The sequence below is a fragment of the Bombina bombina genome, chromosome 2, assembly GCF_027579735.1.
Source record: "Bombina bombina isolate aBomBom1 chromosome 2, aBomBom1.pri, whole genome shotgun sequence".
NCBI classification, from domain to species: Eukaryota; Metazoa; Chordata; class Amphibia; order Anura; family Bombinatoridae; genus Bombina; species Bombina bombina.
This window is the reverse complement of record NC_069500.1, coordinates 1,061,484,953-1,061,504,819: the sequence shown is the minus strand read 5'-3', so window position 1 is coordinate 1,061,504,819 and position 19,867 is coordinate 1,061,484,953. Positions and strand designations below refer to the sequence as shown.

At 37.2% G+C, this 19,867-nt stretch overlaps 1 protein-coding gene across 3 annotated transcripts in view; it reads left to right on the top strand.

Moving 5' to 3' along the window:
• The window catches only part of ELF2 (E74 like ETS transcription factor 2), a 453,216-nt gene that overhangs the window by 378,684 nt on the left and 54,665 nt on the right, over positions 1 to 19,867 (top strand). Inside the window, exon 1 of one of the 3 annotated variants that reach the window (XM_053703675.1) lies at positions 2,282 to 2,448. The exons of the other annotated variants lie outside the window; for them this stretch is intronic. Within the exon in view, the coding sequence (XP_053559650.1) occupies positions 2,391 to 2,448 (58 nt within the window). The 5' untranslated portion in view covers positions 2,282 to 2,390. Of the gene's footprint in view, positions 1 to 2,281; positions 2,449 to 19,867 lie in introns of those variants that run through there. 3 annotated transcript variants of the gene reach the window in all.

The following is a 19,867-nucleotide window of genomic DNA, read 5'->3' as shown; positions in this document are numbered from 1 at the left end:
TAAGGTTGTGAATTCTAACAACATTAGTAGAGAAATTGTGGTTCCTTCATTGTGTCCTAATCCTAAGAATTCTAAGGAAAACTTGTTGCATTCTTTGGATGTAGTTAGAGCTTTGAAATATTATGTTGAAGCTTCTAAGGATTTCCGAAAGACTTCTAGTCTATTTGTTATCTTTTCCGGTTCTAGGAAAGGTCAGAAGGCTTCTGCCATTTCTTTGGCATCTTGGTTAAAATCTTTGTTTCATCATGACTATGTCAAGTCGGGTAAAACTCTGCCTCAAAGGATTACAGCTCATTCTACTAGGTCAGTTTCTACTTCCTGGGCGTATAGGAATGAAGCTTCAGTTGATCAGATTTGCAAAGCAGCCACTTGGTCTTCTTTGCATACTTTTACTAAATTCTACCATTTTGATGTGTTTTCTTCTTCTGAAGCAGTTTTTGGTAGAAAAGTACTTCAGACAGCTGTTTCAGTTTGATTCTTCTGCTTATAATTTCAGTTTTTTTCATTATAAGATTTAAACTTTATTTTGGGTGTGGATTATTTTCAGCGGAATTGGCTGTCTTTATTTTATCCCTCCCTCTCTAGTGACTCTTGCGTGGAAGATCCACATCTTGGGTAGTCATTATCCCATACGTCACTAGCTCATGGATTCTTGCTAATTACATGAAAGAAAACATAATTTATGTAAGAACTTACCTGATAAATTCATTTCTTTCATATTAGCAAGAGTCCATGAGGCCCACCCTTTTGTGGTGGTTATGATTTTTTTGTATAAAGCACAATTATTCCAATTCCTTATTTTTTATGCTTTTGCACTTTTTTCTTATCACCCCACTTCTTGGCTATACGTTAAACTGATTTGTGGGTGTGGTGAGGGGTGTATTTATAGGCATTTTGAGGTTTGGGAAACTTTGCCCCTCCTGGTAGGAATGTATATCCCATACGTCACTAGCTCATGGACTCTTGCTAATATGAAAGAAATTAATTTATCAGGTAAGTTCTTACATAAATTATGTTTTTGAGCGGAAAATGGCTGTTTATTTTTTTCCCTCCCTCTCTATTGACTCTTGCGTGGAGTTCCACATCTTGGGTATTGATATCCCATACGTCACTAGCTCATGGACTCTTACCAATTACATGAAAGAAAACATAATTTATGTAAGAATTTACCTGATAAATTCATTTCTTTCATGTTGGCAAGAGTCCATGAGGCCCACCCTTTTTATGGTGGTTATGATTTTTTGTATAAAGCACAATTATTTCCAAATTCCTTTGTTGATGCTTTTTACTCCTTTCTTTATCACCCCACTTCTGGGCTATTTGTTAAACTGAATTGTGGGTGTGGTGAGGGGTGTATTTATAGGCATTTTGAGGTTTGGGAAACTTTGCCCCTCCTGGTAGGATTGTATATCCCATACGTCACTAGCTCATGGACTCTTGCCAATATGAAAGAAATGAGTTTATCAGGTAAATTGTTACATAAATTATGTTTTTTTTTCTCATGATTACTGTACCATTAACCTTGCGAGAAAAAGCTTTTGCATTCACAAATTTGTTGAAATACTATTTACAATTAGAAAAATCACCCCATACCGACAATTACACACCTATGTTATTCAACGGTAAGTATGAAATAAAGACTACATAGAAATTTAGATACAAGTTTGCGACCTGTAGATAATGATAGAAAAAAAAATATGTATTCGCTCATTCATAACTAAATCTTCCTACCATATCTAGTTAGTACAGACGAATAAACTAATGGATTATTTGTTTAGAAGCATACACAATTATTTGTTACAGTATACATATTTACAGGATATATCCGTTACAATGTTTACATTACATATGACAACGGTTCAGTGCGTACATTTACCCTATGATAAACCATATGAATACAGCATCAAGCCCTTCCATAAACTCCGTTATTTTGAGGCTGGTGTTTTTTGGGATCATGCTCATCTACTACCGTGCAGGAGTAGGACATAAGCAAGATATAACTAGATACATATTGCGTGGGCTGCTTCTAGTATCTGAAATGAGATGCTGTATGTGCTAGTATTACACATTGCTACTGTTTACTTATTGTGTAGTTGTGCTGCTGTTGGTTGCACTACACTTGAGTGAGTGGCCGCCTGCATGCAGCGTGTGTGTGCTGTGTGGCACTGTTGAGCACTTCCTGTCTGTGCGGAAGGATCGCGAATCGGCAACTAGCACACATACACCGTGAGCGTGCAGGCGACTCACACTGTGTGCTTCCTGTAGAGTGCGGAAGGATTCGGCTGTCACTCCTCCTCTCGCACACTTACTGTGTGTGTCCTGTATCAACGCTTCCTCCTCTACCTGCTGCTGTGACTCAATGTGAAGCTGCAGCTCCTGGGATAACAAACATGGCGACTTCGCTGCATGAGGGAGCCACTAACCAGCTCGATCTGCTCATCAGAGCCGGTAAGGGCGCGTGTGCAACGGGGGCCAGTCGCGGCGGCATGCACATCCCTATGGGGGCCTATGTGCGGGGGCATTAGCTGCGGTTCCAGTGTGCTGACAGGCAGATGCGCACGTTTTGTGTGCGGGGAAATCACGGAGGCTGAATCAGGAAGTGCTGGGGCTGCAGGGTATGGCACGGTTAGCTGCTGCACGGAGATGCACTGGGAACCAGGAAGTGTGTGAGATTGTTGTGTCCTGCCACGCTGTCTCTCTGTGCACGATCTCGCACTGCACAGAACCACCTTTTCAAAGTTAAACAGCACTATATGTGTAGTGCTCGTGTTTATTTAGATATGTAGCAGGCTTTCTCTATGTAATTGCAGAATTTGCAGCTGGAACAAGTGATTTGAATTGTAGGCTAGCGAATGACAATTGTATCTGCATTCTTTAGATTGCATTCTTATTCACTATCTCGTTAGTGTTGTTGTTTCAGTAATTACACAATATTGTTGTGAGATGTATTAACCCTTTTCCTGACAAGAGGATGCATCACATTGATACGCAATTACATCTTTCTCTCCGCCAAGAAGATAACGGTGCAATTGTTGGTATAGCAGTTGCAAGTCTATAATACTGCACCAAAGGATTGCACATTATATTTATTATGAATTTATTAAAATGCTTGTGATACGGGAATGTTTTCTGCAGAACGGGTAAAAAAAATACCCGCTTATAGCGGAAGCGCTGAGATCAAACGGGTTGTATGATGGGCAGCGCGCGGCAGCCAATTGGCTTCCGGGGAAGGTTCGAAATGTGAACGCCTGCCAATGAGAGCGTGGTGTACAGGCTGGGCTTGTGGGCCAATTGGTTGTCAGCGCTGTTTTGATTGGCAGGGGGAGCGTGAGCTCACAATGCGGATGGAATTGGAGGGAAGAGGAGACATGTAAACACGGAAGTGAGAGGCTGGGCCTGCTGTGCACTAAAGCACCTGGGTTGCAACTGTCTACTTCACACGTGCAGCCAGAATGTAGTCCGTGTGTGAATTTAATCTGTTTGTTGTTGTGTAAAATTAAATTCATACTTTTTTATAGGTAGTATTTAGTCTTGAAGTTGTTCTTTTAACCCATTGATCGTCATAAAGGCGTACAAGACTTACAAGTAGCCGAGGAATTCTTGGAAGTTTGAACATTAGCTTTTCTGTAATAACTTGCTCTTAGTTTGTTCTGCTGATTTACACATTTAAATAAACAATTCACATCATTTCCTCTATATATTTACACAACTATCCACTGGCTGAAAACAAACTCTTTATTGCTAACATTTTTTCCTTGTTTTGCCCTTATGATTTTGTAACTCTTGATTGTTTATTTGGGAAACTACAGAGTTGTTTTTTTTTCTTTCTAATAGCTCCCATTCTATATAACGTTTTTTTTTTTGTGTATGGTGATTTTCTTTTTTTTTTTAGTAAATTGAAAAAAGCCCCAATAGCCTTTGATATATTGCTACTAAACAATCTCACCTTGATTGTAATGTACTTGTTATCGCTCGTGTAAGTTTAAGACTCGACCATGCACTACTGTGTGTTTAACTCCAGCAAAGTGGTAAACATACAGTAGAAGTGCTGCTTGGGATCTGCAGAGCATTGCTGGTCCGAAGCTGAAAGTGCAGCTGATCCAATTAAATAACACTATTCTTAAGACTCAGCAGTGAAACTAGCACTGCAGATTGGATCAGTTTCCACAGAACACTACTAGATCCAAGCTGTACTACTGTGTGTTTAATCCCTTTGTGGGAGTTGAAACACACAGTAGATAGGGTAGAAAGTCTTAATGTACATGTTCTAATAAATTTGTGCATGCAATTTTCCTACTTTTTTGGTCCTTTAACTGACAGTTCTCTCTCACTGTCAGACTTTCTCATTCAGAAGTTAAAGGCAAATTTAAAGGGACAGGAAGTCAAAATTATGCTTTCATGATTCAGATAAAGCATACAATTTTACTTAAATGTGCTACAGTTATATATTTCTGCATGTCCATATCTTATCACATTTTGTAATGCTGATGGAGGTTGTTCTTGTATACCTGTAAAGCTATGGAAGTTACCAACCAGTGATTCATATGTCAATAGGCATATGCTGTGAGCAAATAGATATTCCCTGTAAGTTTCTGTCAAATTTCAGTTTTACAATTTTGTCATTAAAAAAAAATATCATGTTTGTGAATTAGTTTTTTTTGGGTTTTTTTACTTTCACTATAAAGGGGTGAGAGAGCATATGTTCCATTAGCTGACGTTGTACCTAATGGAGTGAGCCGTAAGGAGATTATGTATTATTCAGTCTGTAAATTCAATGGGAACTATTTGACATTGCAAATGTTTTATGATTTCTATTTAGAATACAATTTTATATCCTAATTGTATGTGTTTATTTTTCACACAATTTTTTTTTTTTTTTTTTTTTTTTTAGTTCTATGCATAATAATTCAAAGGTATGAACCATTTGTTCATGTCTGTGTATTTAACTTTTTTAAATATGTTTCCAATATAATGTCTATTTGAATACAGTGAAATCCTTTTGAAAGTTTTTTTTTTTTTTTTTTATGCATATGATTGTAATCAGTTGACATATATAAGTTCTTAAAAGGACATAAACCTCCCAGCAATCTTTTGTAATTCAGATACAGCATACAATTTTAAACAACTTTCCAATTTGTTTTTTAATTTGTATGTTTTATCTGAAACATGAATGGGAAAACAGTTTTTACTGTTTGCATTTTTACTTCACAACCTTTATCAATTTCCAATAAAGATATTGATATATTGTATTCACTGCTACAGTACTGTCAGTATTGTAGTGCTGTATTACATTTAAACCTACAAGTATTGTGGTATTACTATGATTGGTGTTAATTTAAACTCATTTTAAAATGTAGTCTTTATAAAACATTTTTAAATAGTGTTTGGATGGTTTTCAGGTACCATGTAAAATAAAAAAAAAATATTATTTTTTTAAAACTTTTGTGCAGTGTCCATCATAGGCTTAGAGAGGTGCTGGCATTTTATTTAACAAAATCCTATAAATTAAAACAAAATCTGATTTAAATAAAAATTTCACTTTTCCAATTTTTTTTTTAAATAAAATCTTAAATTTTTATCCACCCTTCTCCGATGCGCTCAGAACATTTTATTATTGAACTGTTGATTGCTTGTTTAAAGGGACACTGTACCCAAAAAAATTCTTTTGTGATTCAAATAGAGCATGCAATTTTAAGCAACTTTCTAATTTACTCCTATTATCAATTTTTCTTCATTCTCTTGCTATCTTTATATGAAAAAGAAGGCATCTTAGCTTTTTTCTTGGTTCAGAACTCTGGACAGCAGTTTTTGATTGGTGGATGAATTTATCCACCAATCAGCAAGGACAACCTAGGTTGTTCACCAAAAATGGGCCGGCATCTAAACTTACATTCTTGCATTTCAAATAAAGATACCAAGAGAATAAAGAACGTTTGATAATAGGAGTAAATTAGAAAGTTGCTTAAAATTGCATGCTCTATCTGAATCACAAAAGAATTTTTTTGGGTACAGTGTCCCTTTAACAGTGCAAACAGGTTTGACGTTTAACACATATTTAGGGTAATCTGAAAGCTGCACAGTTCTGATGAGCCAGTGGCAAGAGCATACGTGTAGCCTCCAATAACCAGCTAGCTCTATATCAATACAGCAGTTGCTTTTTAATCTTACAAATAATTAACATTATTACTGCAGAGCTTTACATCTTGAAGTAAGACTTGCTGTGAGATGAAACAGCAGCATTGCAAGACGATTGATGGCATTATTCTTTAAATTCTGTACATAAATTTATGTATATATATATATATATGTGTATATATATATATATATGTGTATATATATATATATATATATATATATATATATATATATATATATATATATATATATATATATATATATATATATATATATATATATATATACACAATATAAAAAGTATACACACCCCTGTTAAAATCTCAGGTTTCTATGATGTAAAAAAATGAGACAAAGATAAATCATTTCAGAACTTTTTCCAACTTTAATGTGACCTATAAACTGTACAACTCAATTGAAAAATAAACTGAAATCTTTTAGGTAAAGGGAAATAAAAAAATAAAATAATATGGTTGCATAAGTGTGAACACCCTTTTATAACTGGGGATGTAGCTGTGTTCAGAATTAAAGGGACGCTGAACCCACATTTTCTCTTTTGTGATTCAGAGCATGACATTTTAAGCAACTTTCTAATTTACTCCTATATTCAAATTTTCTTAATTATATCTTTATTTGAAATGGAAGAATGTAAGTTTATATGCCGGCCCATTTTTGGTGAACAACCTGGGTTGTCCTTGCTGATTGGTGGATACATTTATCCACCAATAAAAAAGTGCTATCCAGAGTTCTGAACCCAAAAAAAAGCTCAGATGCATTCTTTTTTTTTTTTAAAGATAGCAAGAGAACGAAGAAAATTTGATAATGGGAGTAAATTAGAAAGTTGCTTAAAATTGCATGCTCTATCTGAATCACAAAAGAAAAAAATTGGGTTCAGTGTCCCTTTAAGCAATCACATTCAAATGTATGTTAAATAGTAGTCAGTACACACCTGTCATCATTTAAAGTGCATCTGATTAACCCCAAATAAAGTTCTGCTGTTCTAGTAGGTCTTTCCTGACATTTTGTTAGTCGCATCCTACAGCAAAAGCCATGGTCCGCAGAAAGCTTCTAAAGCACCAGAGGGATCTCATTGTTAAAAGGTATCAGTCAGGAGAAGGGTACAAAAGAATTTCCAAGGCATTAGATATACCATGGAACACAGTGAAGACAGTCATCATCAAGTGAAGAAAATATGGTGCAACAGTGACATTACCAAGAACTGGATGTCCCTCCAAAATTGATGAAAAGACGAGAAGAAAACTGGTCTGGGAGGCTGCCAAGAGGCCTACAGCAACATTAAAGGAGCTTCAGGAATATCTGGCAAGTACTGGCTGTGTGGTACATGTGACAACAATCGCCCGTATTCTTCATATGTCTGGGCTATGGGGTAGAGTGGCAAGACGGAAGCCTTTTCTAAAAACAAAAAAAACATCAAAGCCCGGCTAAATTTTGCAAAAACACAGCTGAAGTTTCCCAAAAGCATGTTGCAAAAGGTGTTCTGGTCTGATGAAACCAAAGTTCAACTTTTTGGCCATAATTCCAAAAGATATGTTTGGTGCAAAAACAACACTGCTTATCACCAAAAGAACACCATACCCACATTGAAGCATGGTGGTGGCAGCATCATGCTTTGGGGCTGTTTTTCTTCAGCTGGAACTGGGGCCTTAGTCAAGGTAGAGGGAATTATGAACAGTTCTAAATACCAGTCAATATTGGCACAAAACCTTCAGGCTTCTGCTAGAAAGCTGAACATGAAGAGGAACTTCATCTTTCAGCATGACAACGACCCAAAGCATACATCCAAATCAACAAAGGAATGGCTTCACCAGAAGAAGAATAAAGTTTTGGGATGGTCGATCCAGAGCCCAGACCTGAATCCAATTCAAAATCTGTGGGGTGATCTGAAGAGGGCTGTGCACAGGAGATGTCCTCGCATTCTGACAGATTTAGAGTGTTTTTGCCAAGTCAAGATGTGCCATGCTGAAAAACTCCTATCCAAAAAGACTGAGTGCTGTAATAAAATCAAAAGGTGCTTCAATAAAGTATTAGTTTAAGGGTGTTCACACTTATGCAACCATTTTATTTCCCTTTACCTAAAACCTGACATTTTAACAGGGGTGTGTATACTTTTTATATCCACTGTATGTGTGTGTGTATATATATATATATATATATATATATATATATATATATATATATATATATATATATATATATATATATATATATATATATATATATATATATATATACGTGTGTGTGTGTGTATTACAGTTGCTAGCTCCTGTATTTTTTACACACATTTGGATCAGATTTGGGGATAAATGAGTAAAGAATGCTTGTATATAAGTTTGAAATGAAAGGGATATGAAATGCTACATTTTTCTTTTGTGATTCAGACAGAGTATACAATAAAAAAAACTTTACAATTTACTTCTGTTATCAATATAATTCTTCAGAAATGGGCCGGCTACTAAGCATATGTCCCTGCTTTTCAACCAAGGATACCAAGATATTGAAGAAATAATTTTAATAGAAGTAAATAAGAAAGTTGTTTAGAGTTGCATGATCTATGAATCATAAATGGGAAAAAAATGGGGGTTCATATTGTTTAAAGTGAAAGTAAATCTTGGTGTTTCGGTGCCAAGCCGGATTTACCGCACGGCTATGGGCTAAGAGGTGAAAACATCACCTCCTTAGCCAAAAATTTTTTTTAGCCGTTGCCTGCTGTAAGAGCTAAGAGTGGCGATCGATTGAATAAAAAAAAGGAGCTTTCTACATGAAGTTTCTTATACTTCATGAATAAAAGTGCCTTTTATTTGTTTCAATAGTAAATCCTAGCGTTTATAAAACGCTAGGATTTACTTTCACTTTAATGTTGCCACAAGTCAGTTTTTAGAGGCTGTATTTCCTCTATGCACCCACAGCCAACTACATAAGTCTAGTCATGTTTTTATGTGGAATAATAAAAAATGTTAGGAGTCAGAAGTACATTTCTCAGAGCTTTGGTGAGATGAGCCATTCTTTTTCCAACATCATTTAAAAAAAAATGTGAAAGAAGGGTTGAGTTTTTAATTTTTTTTCTCTAGTAAATTGTACCCTGTGTTTTGGTGTAGTGATAACCATAGAAACACCCGCTAGTGACTGATTACCAGGAGGAAACTTGACTTCTTTTGGCTGCTTTCCAGCTGCTGGTTTGAAAAAGCCTTAACTGCTTATTGTCCTTAACAGAGACCTATTAGAAATGCAGGAGAGATTCAGAATACAGTTATTCCAGCATCCCTTGGATACATACACAAGCCTGCAACTCTTAGTTACTAGAGTCTTCTAGGAATGTTTAGAGGCAAAAATATGTAAATTAAAAGAAATTGTTTTTAAAAGTAAATAGTCTTCAAAAAGTTATTCTAGTTAGACAACAACATTTCTCTGTTTTTATCTTTTCTCTTAATCCATACTAATTGACATTTTTTATGTGTGTGACTATATATATATATATATATATATATATATATATATATATATATATATATATATATATATATATATATATATATATATATATATATATATATAATTTTTTGGGGCAACAGTAAATGTGTTATGCTATTGTACTTGGGCACTGTATAGTACAGAAAGGTGTTTCTATTCCCAGTTTTTTTTTAATTGGTATACTGTCAATGCAGATTTAATCTTAAAGGGATAGTCTATTCATTAAACTTTCACGGTTCAGAGCATGCAATTTTAAGCAACTTTCTAATTTACTCCTATAATCAATTTTTCTTGGTATTTTTATTTGAAATAGCAAAAATGAAAGCTTAAAGGGACATGAAACCCAAAAAAATTCTTTCATGATTCAGATAGAGAATACAATTTTAAACAACTCTCTAATTTACTTCTATTATCTAATCTGTTTTATTCTCTTGGTATCATTTGCTGAAGGAGTAGCAATGCACTAATGGTTTCTAACTGAACTAAAGGGTGAGCCAATCACAATCGGTGTGTGTGTATATATATATAATATATATGCAGCCACCAATGAACCGCTAGAACCTAGGTTCTCTACTGCTTCTGAACTTGCCTAGAAAAACCTTTTAACAAGAGAATGAAGCAAATTAAATGGAAGTAAATTGGAAAGTTGATTGAAATGGTATTCTCTATCTGAATCATGAAAGAAAAAATTTGGGGTTTCATGTCCCTTTAAAAGCCGGCCCATTTTTGGCTCAGAACATGAGCAGTGCTTGCTGATTGGATGGCTACATTTAGACACCAATCAGGAAGCATTACCCAGGTGCTAAACCAAAAAATGATCTGTCTCTTAAGCTTACATTCTTGCTTTTTCAAATAAAGATACCAAGAGAACGAAGAAAATTGTTAACGGTAAATTAGAAAGTTGCTTAAAATTGCATGCTCTATCTGAATCGGGAATCATGAAAGTTTAATTTTTGACTAGACTATCCCTTTAAATGTTTGTAAACATTTAGATATAAATGTGTGAGTCAATTCATGTTGCTTGTATAATAAATTTAAAAAAGAGCTAACATCTGTACTGGCCAGTGCCCTTTTTGTGACTGCCCTCTTACAGGTAGATACTAACATAGGTGTTCATAAATAGACTAGCACTTATTTATAAATCTATCCATCTTATTTTGTTGGATGTTAGGTCTGGTGGCCTGGATAGTTATTTTTTGTTCCTAAATATTGTTCGAATGTATCCATTCTACTGGGTGTTTATAAAGGACAATAAAGTCAAAATTAAACCTTCATGATTCAGAAATCGGCATTCTAATTTACTTATGATCAATTTTCTTTGTTCTCTTGTCATCTTTTGTTAAAAAGCATGGACATAAGCTCAGGAACCTGCCCATCCTGGAGAATATGACAGCAGTTTTTTTTAAGAATGTTATCCGTTTGTACGAGAACTAGTTGGCAGCATTATTTCCTGCCTTGTAGTGTTCCAGGTGCCAACCTAGGTATCGCTTCAAAGAATATCATGGAAACAAAGCAAACTTGATAATAGAAGTAAATTGGAAACTTTTTTTTTTAATGGTATGTTCTGTTTGAATAACAAAATTGAAATATTTTGGGTTTCATATCCCTTTTTAAACTTTCATGATTGGTAGAGAAGATAGCTTTATAGTTTCATTCTCTAGAAGATGTTGCTTGCCGGGTGGCATTATAAAGTTGCCTTGTGGGGGCAGTGTAATATTTTCTATTATATAATTTTCTGCTATCCAAAGTACAAACTAATGGCATCATTTAACATAAATGTATTTAAAGGGACAGTCTACTCCCAGAATTTTTAATGTTTAAAAGATAATCTCTTTATTACCCATTCCTCTGTTTTGCATAACCAACACAGTTATATTAATACACTTTTTAACTGTGCGATTACCTTATATCTAAGCCTCTGGAAACTGCCACCTTGTTTTAGTTATTTTGACAGACTTGCATTTTAGCCAATCAATTCCCTCTCATAAGTAACTCCATGGGCGTGAGCACGGCATTATTTATTTGGTGCACATGAACTAACACCCTCTAGCTGTGGGAAAACTGTCAAGTGCATTAAAGGGACAGTCAAGTCCAAAAAAAAAAAACTTTCATGAATCAAACAGGTCATGTAATTTTAAACTACTTTCCAATTTACTTTTATCACCAATTTTGCTTTATCTTGGTATTCTTAGTTGAAAGCTAGACCTAGGAGGTTCATATGCTAATTTCTTAGACCTTGAAGGCCGCCTCTAATCTACATGCATGTTGACAGTTTTTCACCACTAGAGGGCATTAGTTCATGTGTTTCATATAGATAACATTGAGCTCATGCGCGTAAATTTACTGAGGAGTGAGCACTGATTGGCTAAACTGCAAGTCTGTCAAAAGAACTGAAATAAGGGTCAGTCTGTAGAGGCTTAGATACAAGGTAATTAAAGAGGTAAAATGTGTATAATTATAACTGTGTTGGTTAAGCGCTGTGGAATCTGTTGGCGCTCTACAAATACCTGATAATAATAATTATGCAAAACTGGGGAATGGGTAATTGATTTATCTATCTTTTTAAAAAAAATAAAAATCTGGTGTTAACCCTCCCTTTAAGATAAGAGGCTGCCTTCAATGGCTTAAAATTAGCATATGAGTCTACCTAGGTTTAGCTTTCAACTAAGAATAAAAAGAACAAAGCAAATTTGACGATTAAAGGGAATTGGAAAGTTGTTTAAAATTAATCTATATAGCTATCTGAATCATTAAAGCTTAATTTTGACTAGACTGTCCCTTTGATGATTTGTGCAATAAAATTGTTATCATTTTTAATGGTCTCTAATTTTAGCTTAATATTGGTTACGATTTTGGCCGGGTGGTGTACCCACTAAAAAGGTTCTGGACAGAAAACTGCATAGGTAGGCTCAGTAGCAGCAATGCACTACTGGGAACTAGCTGCTGATTGGCTGCACATATATGCCTCTTGTCTTGGCTCACCCTATGTGTTCAGCTAGCTCTCAGTAGTGCATTACTACTTCTTCAACAACTGATACCAAGAGAATGAAGCAGATGTCCTAATAGAAGTAAATTGGAAAGTTGTTTAAGATCATTTATTCTGTTTGATTCATGAAATTAAAATATGGGTCTCATGTCCCAATAATGTTTCTATATGCCTTTGTATTGATCAGCTGCAGCCGTTCTCTCTCTCTCTCCCCCCCCCATACATTTTAGGAGCAAAATGGACCCACTTTGCCCCCTTTCTCATTACTTCTTGTGAAGACTGGTATGGAATGTGTTATTTTCCCTGCCCCCCCCCCCAAAAAAAAAGAGCAATTTTAAAGGCTTATAATTACCACAGTCTTTTTTATGTTTGAAATTCAAATTGTCTAATTTGCTTTTAAGCAATTCTTGATTTTAATAAGGATTGCATTTTTTTAATAGGGGTGTACTTCTTTTTTGGCAAACTTTCCAAGTTTTTTCACACCTTGGGCAGCATATTGTGTGTCCTTATATAGTGTTAAATGCAAGGATCAAAAGATTAAATCGGTTAGTTTTTAAAACTATATGACAAAGGGACACTTTTTGCTATGTCTGTATCGTGTTTATATATTTACACAGAAATGCTTTTCAGTTAAAGTGTGATTATTCTTTAGAAGATCTGATTTATTCTGTGCGACTAATGAGCACAGGTCACCTAAAGATAGCTAAGCCCTGTGGCTGCTGGCTGCTTGCTTGGAATGGTTGTGCTGTGAGCGCATTTCCATAAATGGCAAGAGCAGCTGGAGGTGGCACCTTGCAGCAGAGTTGGATGAAAAGAAGCAGGTGCTACGTGGTGCTTGGTAATGTTAATATTGTGGTTCAGGGGCTGAAGCATAGTTCAGCAGTAAAGGGTTAAAGTTGTTTCTATAATTGGCAGTTTTTCATTTTTCTGCTCTGTAGGTGATCGGGGGGGGGGTTCTGCAGGAGTGATAAAATGCCTTTAAACCTTTGGCTGCTAGAAATTGAAGCTGTTAACCAGAAGGCAAAAAGATACTTGTCAGAGTAGCCAAATGACTTGCTTTCTCAAAAGCCTTATTTGTTACTTGCGGCAATTATCATTCGTCTGGAACTAGTGGAAATGTACATGCACATACCCCACATATAATATCTGAAAATGTATATTTGTCTGGTACTGTACTAGAGTATACTTACTAACAGGCTGATTGGTCCAGCTTCCAGAACTGTATTGGTTGCCAAAAACAATGCTGCATTAGTGTGAAAAAGAAACACACATACACACACACTTCCACTAGTACTGGGTGTTTTAGAAATCTGATCCTCTAGTCAAAATTAAAGGGCACTGAACCCACATTTTTTATTTCATGATTCAGATAGAGCATGCAATTTAAGCAACTTTCTTATTTACTCCTATTAATTTTATTCTCTTGTAATCTTTATTTGAAAAGCAAGAATGTAAGTTTAGAAGCTGGCCCATTTTTGGTTTACTACCTGGGTTGTCCTTGCTGATTGGTGGATAAATGCTGTCCAGGGTTTCTGAACCAAGCATTGGCTGGTTCCTTAGCTTAGATGCCTTTTTCAAATAAAGATAGCAAGAGAACAAAGAAAAAATGATGATAGGAGTAAATTAGAAAGTTGCTTAAAATTGCATGCTCTATCTGTGTTCCTTTTAAACTTTCATGGTTCAGATAGAGCAGCGTTTTTCAACCAGTGTGCCGTGGCACACTAGTGTGCCGTGAGAGATCCTCAGGTGTGCCACGGCAGACTGACAACAGTGTGACATATTTTTTAAACTTTGCTTGTTTTTTACTCCCAGTGCAGGGGTAGTTTGTAGGAGGCATGGCATAACAGCACAATACATACAGTATTTGTGTGTATGTGTATATATGTATATATATATATATATATGCTGTATTAGGCTACAATGTGTGATTTTTTTTTAAATTTTGGAATGGTGGTGTGCCACAGGATTTTTTAATGTAAAAAAAGTGTGCCACGGCAAAAAAAAGGTTAAAAATCACTGAGATAGAGCATACAACTTTCCAATTTACTTCCATTAACCACATGTGCAGTCTCTTTTTAGTTACACACTTTGTCACCAGCTCCTATTGATCATGTGCTAGAATTCACAGAATATACATACTGTATATGCATTTTTAATTGTCTGATGGCTGTCACATTATGCAGGAGTGCAAATAGACATAACTGAAATTTGCCAGAAATAATGTACTCATTCGAAGTTCAGACTAAGTTCTATTGCATTGTCTCTTTATCATGCATTTGTTGATTATGCAAATCTACTGTATCTACTGGTACTTTAACATTAAGTGTACTAGTTTCTTTTTCCCTCTGGGCAAGTAGCTTTCAACCCCTGACTAGTAAACCGTAGTAGGTATCAGGAGATTTGCTGCACAGGTGCAAACTGGTCAGCACTAGAATGTAGTGAAAGCTAACTTAGTGACACCCTTGACTAGAGGGCAGTGTGCAAGTACCTCATTACTATGCTTTGTCTCTTTTTAAAGGCATATGAAACACAAAGAAGGGATTTTTCATTCAGTGTATACAATTTTAATAAAGTTTCCAGTTTACTTCTGTTAATAAAATTGCTTTGTTCCCATGGAATTCTTTGTTGAAGAGATACCTAGGTGGCTTTTTGGAGCATTACACATTCTTGCAAAACTGCTGTCATATTGTGCTCCAGACATTTGCACACTCCTGAGCTTACATCCCTGCTTTTATAATTTATTAATAGAAGTACATTTGGAAGGGGTGGCTTTTTGGAGCATTACACATTCTTGCAAAACTGCTGTCATATTGTGCTCCAGACATTTGCACACTCCTGAGCTTACATCCCTGCTTTTATAATTTATTAATAGAAGTACATTTGGAAGTTGTTTAACATTGCTTGCTGTATCTGAATTATGAGACATTTGTTTTTTTTGTGTACCTTTAATACAACAGAGAGAAAAACTGTATTATCCAATTTCCCAGTCAGCTTGTACCTGTTCTGCTTACCTTGTTGCCCACATCAACTTGCCATCTTGCCCGGCAGTTTATCAGAGACATGGTTTTAATTTTCACTCTGAAAGGGACACTATTTCCTTAATATAAGGAGAGTCCACGGCATTATTCCTTACTGTTGGGAAATACTGAACCTGGCCACCAGGGGAGGCAAAGATACCTATCCCACTTCCCCATCCCCCAGTCATTCTTTGCATTTCATCACAGGAGGATGGCAGAGAAGTGTAAAAAGATTCAGAGTAGTTCCTTAGGAAGGGAATCAGCCCTTCGATATGGGACTGGAGTTATAAGTAGTCTTGTCAGCCTCTCAGTGAGAGCATTGACGTAAGTCTGGAGATGCAGGGAGAGTCTTTCTGCGAACCCATCCAGACTGCCTGCTAACATCTCCTAAGCAATCAGTGTTGACGAGTTTCACTGCCTGCTTGTTTTCTCACTCAAGTCCATGTCAGGAGCGATGCTACAAGACTGTCACACTTGAGAGTTTGTGTTTCTGTTCCACAGCATGGATTCTGGTAAGATCGTTTCAATTTTTACATATGTTGAAAATGCTAGAAGACAGGGTCACAGTGTGTCTCCTTTTATCTTAATATAATCATGAGTTAATATCTCCTGAGGGGGATTAATCAAATGTGATTCTTTGATTTTATGCTGCTTTGTGTGAGATTTTTTTGGGCTCCTAGACTGTTTGTGGCTGGAACGCACAGGTTTTTACTTTCACTTTGAACGCTGCAAAGCTTGTAGCTTGGCACACTTTTTCTCATAGCAGGGGCGGACCTGCCTTGTGCACCATGTCACCGGGAGTGGTCTCGCTTTCATTTCCTCTTTCCTGGCCGAGCTGGCTCTCGGAGAAGACGCTTTTTCTCTGTATTGTCTGGGTCTAGGAGGTGGTGGGTGCCCCAGCCATTGATAAGTATAAAGGTGCCGTTTTTTGAGAAATAAAAAAGATTGTTTTATTTTCTCTGTCCTACTGTCGTTGGCTTAAGCTATGGAGGATTCTGAGAATACTAGAGGGTAACTCCCTCAATTCCAAATAGTAATACCTGTTTATATTGTGAGGAGGCCTTGGTATGCCCGCCTTTTCAACTATGTTCTACATGCCTTGACAACGTTATTAGGTCTAAGAAGGTTAACCTCTTTTTGGTACCACTGAGCCGTCCCATGAGGTGCATACCCATCAGTCATCTCCTTCTACACGCGTAGCTTCCTGTAGTACGCCTGATCCTCCATCTGGAGGGAGCCTTATACCATCAGACTTTATCGCGCAATTAAAAACGGCGGTGTCTGAGGCCCTCCGTGCTTTACCTCGCCCCGCTAAACGCAAGCGAAAGGCTAAACATAGCTCTCCTGCCCAGGGGTTATTCATGTAATTTATTGGATTTCTCTGTTCTGACTCGGTTATCAGAGGATGAGTCACACTCTAAAGCTTCAGAGGGTGAACTTTCTGGGACGGAGTCTGCTGCGAAGGAACCAGCCTTTAGATTTAAGATTGAACACTTACGTTTTCTTCTAAAAGAGGTCCTGTCTACATTAGAGGTTCCAGAAGCCAAGCTGCCTGATAAACCTTTGATTCCTAAATTAGACGAGGACAGGGTAGTGCCATTAACTTTCCCTGTACCTGTAAAGATGGCGAACATTACTAAAAACGAATGGGACAGAATTGTCTTTCTTTAAGAAATTATTCCCGGTCCCGGACTCTCAATTGGAATTGTGGGGTTCGGTCCCTAAGGTGGATGGTGCCATCTCCACGCTTGCCAAACATACTACTATCTCGCTGGAGGATAGCTTGTCGTTCAGAGAGCTGATGGATAAGAAAGATGTTCCAACTTACGGGATACTTGTTTCAACCAGCAGCGGAATTGATCGAGGTGGAGGGTCCCCTCAACGTTATCCAGGAAAGAATGAAAGCATTGAGAATTGCTAATTCTTTTATCTGTGATGCAAACATGCATATTATTCGCCTAAATGGAAAGGAGTCTGGTTTTACAGTTCAGACCCGTCGGGCGCTCTGGCTGAAGCCCTGGTCTGCGGACATGACTTCTAAGTCCACTTCTTTCCCTCCCTTTTAAGGTAAAGATTTTATTTGGTCCAGGCCTGGACTCCATTATCTCCACGGTTACAGTGCAAGGGTGCCTTCCTTCCGCAGGATAAAAAGAACAAGTCTAAGGGACAAAGTTCTCATTTTTATTCCTTTCGTTCTGATACATCCCAATGACAGCAGCCATTCCCTTATGCCCGAGCAAACCAAGAGTACTTGGAAGCCGTCTCAGTCCTGGAATAAGTCCAAGCAGAGCAAGAAACCCGCCGAGACTAAATCGGCATTAAGGGGCGGCTCCCGATCCGGCACTGGATTGTGTAGGGGGACAGACTGTCGCTATTTTCAGAAGCTTGGTTCAGGGACGTACAGGATCCATGGGTCCGGAAGGCCATAGCTCAGGGATACAAGATATGTTTCAAGTCTCATCCACCCAAGGGCAGATTTCTTCTCTCAAGTCTGTCTTCCAGACCAGAAAAGAGGGAAGCCTTTCTGGGGTGCGTGCAGTATCTGTCCTCCTCAGGGGTCATTGTCCCGGTACCTATCGCAGAAAGACATTTGGGATTCTATTCAAACCTTTTCGTGGTCCCAAAGAAGGTGGAAACTTTTTGCCCGATTCTGGACCTAAAATGCTTAAACAAATTTCTAAAGGTCCCCTCGTTCAAGATGTATTCTAGCTACTGCCCCAATAATTTTTACGAAGGTTCTAGGGGCTCTTCTAGCTGTGGCCAGAACCCGGGTATAGCAATAGCTCACTACTTGGACGATATTCTGGTACAAGCACCATCTTTTCGTCTGGCAGAGGACCATTTGGAATCCTTTTTTTATGTTTTTCTTCTCTCCTTCGAACTCATGGATGGAAGATAAATCTAGAAAAGAGTTCTTATTCCAAGCACCAGGGTAGAATTCCTGGGTACTATAATAGACTCCGTATCCATGAGGATATTTTTAACAGACCAGATACGTTGCAAGCTTGCTTCGGCATGTCTTGTCCTCCGGACCTTCTTAAGGCCCTCTGTGGCTCAGTGTATGGAGGTAATTGGTCTCATGGTGTCCAGCATGGACATCATTCCCTTTGCCAGGTTTCGTCTCATCCCCAAGGCCTCTATGGATCAGATTTGTAAGGCGGCTACCTGGTCCTCCTTACGTTTTTCTAAATTTTACAAGTTTGATGTTTTTGCTTCAGCTGAAGCAGCTTTCGGGAGAGAGATTTTGCAGGCTGTGGTGCCCTCAGATTAGGGTCCGCCTCTCTTTTTGTCCCTCTAGTTATCATTCAGTGTTGTCCTAGAGCTTGGGTATAAGTTTCCCAACAGTAAGGAATAATGCTGTGGACTCTTCTTATATTAAGAAGGAAAACATAAATTATGCTTACCAGATAATTTCATTTCCTTCTGTATAAGGAGAGTCCACGTCCCCCGTCCGTGTTCTCCGATAGGCGGCCCTCTGAATTATATTTTTCTTCTGGCACCATTTATACCCTGATATTTCTCCTACTGTTCCTTGTTCCCTCTGCAGAATTACTACTACTCCGAATCTTCTGACACTGCTCTGCCATCCTCCTGTGATGAAAAGCAATGAATGACTGGAGCATGGGGTAAGTGGGAGAGGTATTTAAAAGCTTTTGGCTGGGGGTGTCTTTGCCTCCTCCTGGTGGCCAGGTTCAGTATTTCCCAACAGTAAGGAATGATGCCGTGGACTCTCCTTTTACATAAGGAAATTAAATTATCTGGTAAGCATAATTTGTTTTTCATTTATTCCAGTTTTTATGCTGCTTTTGAGCTTTGTCAGTGTCCACCACTAAAATAGTTGGAATTCTGCTTATCAACGTGATGATGATCTTGTTGTTTGTGTAAATTTGGTCTGGGTGCCGCGCCAGAAATATCTGTAACCTAGAATTTTAACCAACTATAATTTTGCTAGTTACAGAATTAGCTTTTTGGCCTTTTTTAATTGTTTAGTAAAACCTTTTCAATTGCACATTGTAATATTTGTATTGTGCCTTCTCCTGTAATTGAACCCTTCTACATTCTACACAGTGCTTGTTTGATCAATGTAGCAGTTTAACCCCTTCACTACCGTGGAATTTCAGAAAACTTGCCCAAAATACTGAAGAATTTTTAGCATTTTGTGCTATCATTTAAACAGAACTTTTTTCTTTCTTTTTAAATTTACCTGTCAAAACTAGAGATTTTTTTTTTTTTTTTTTAG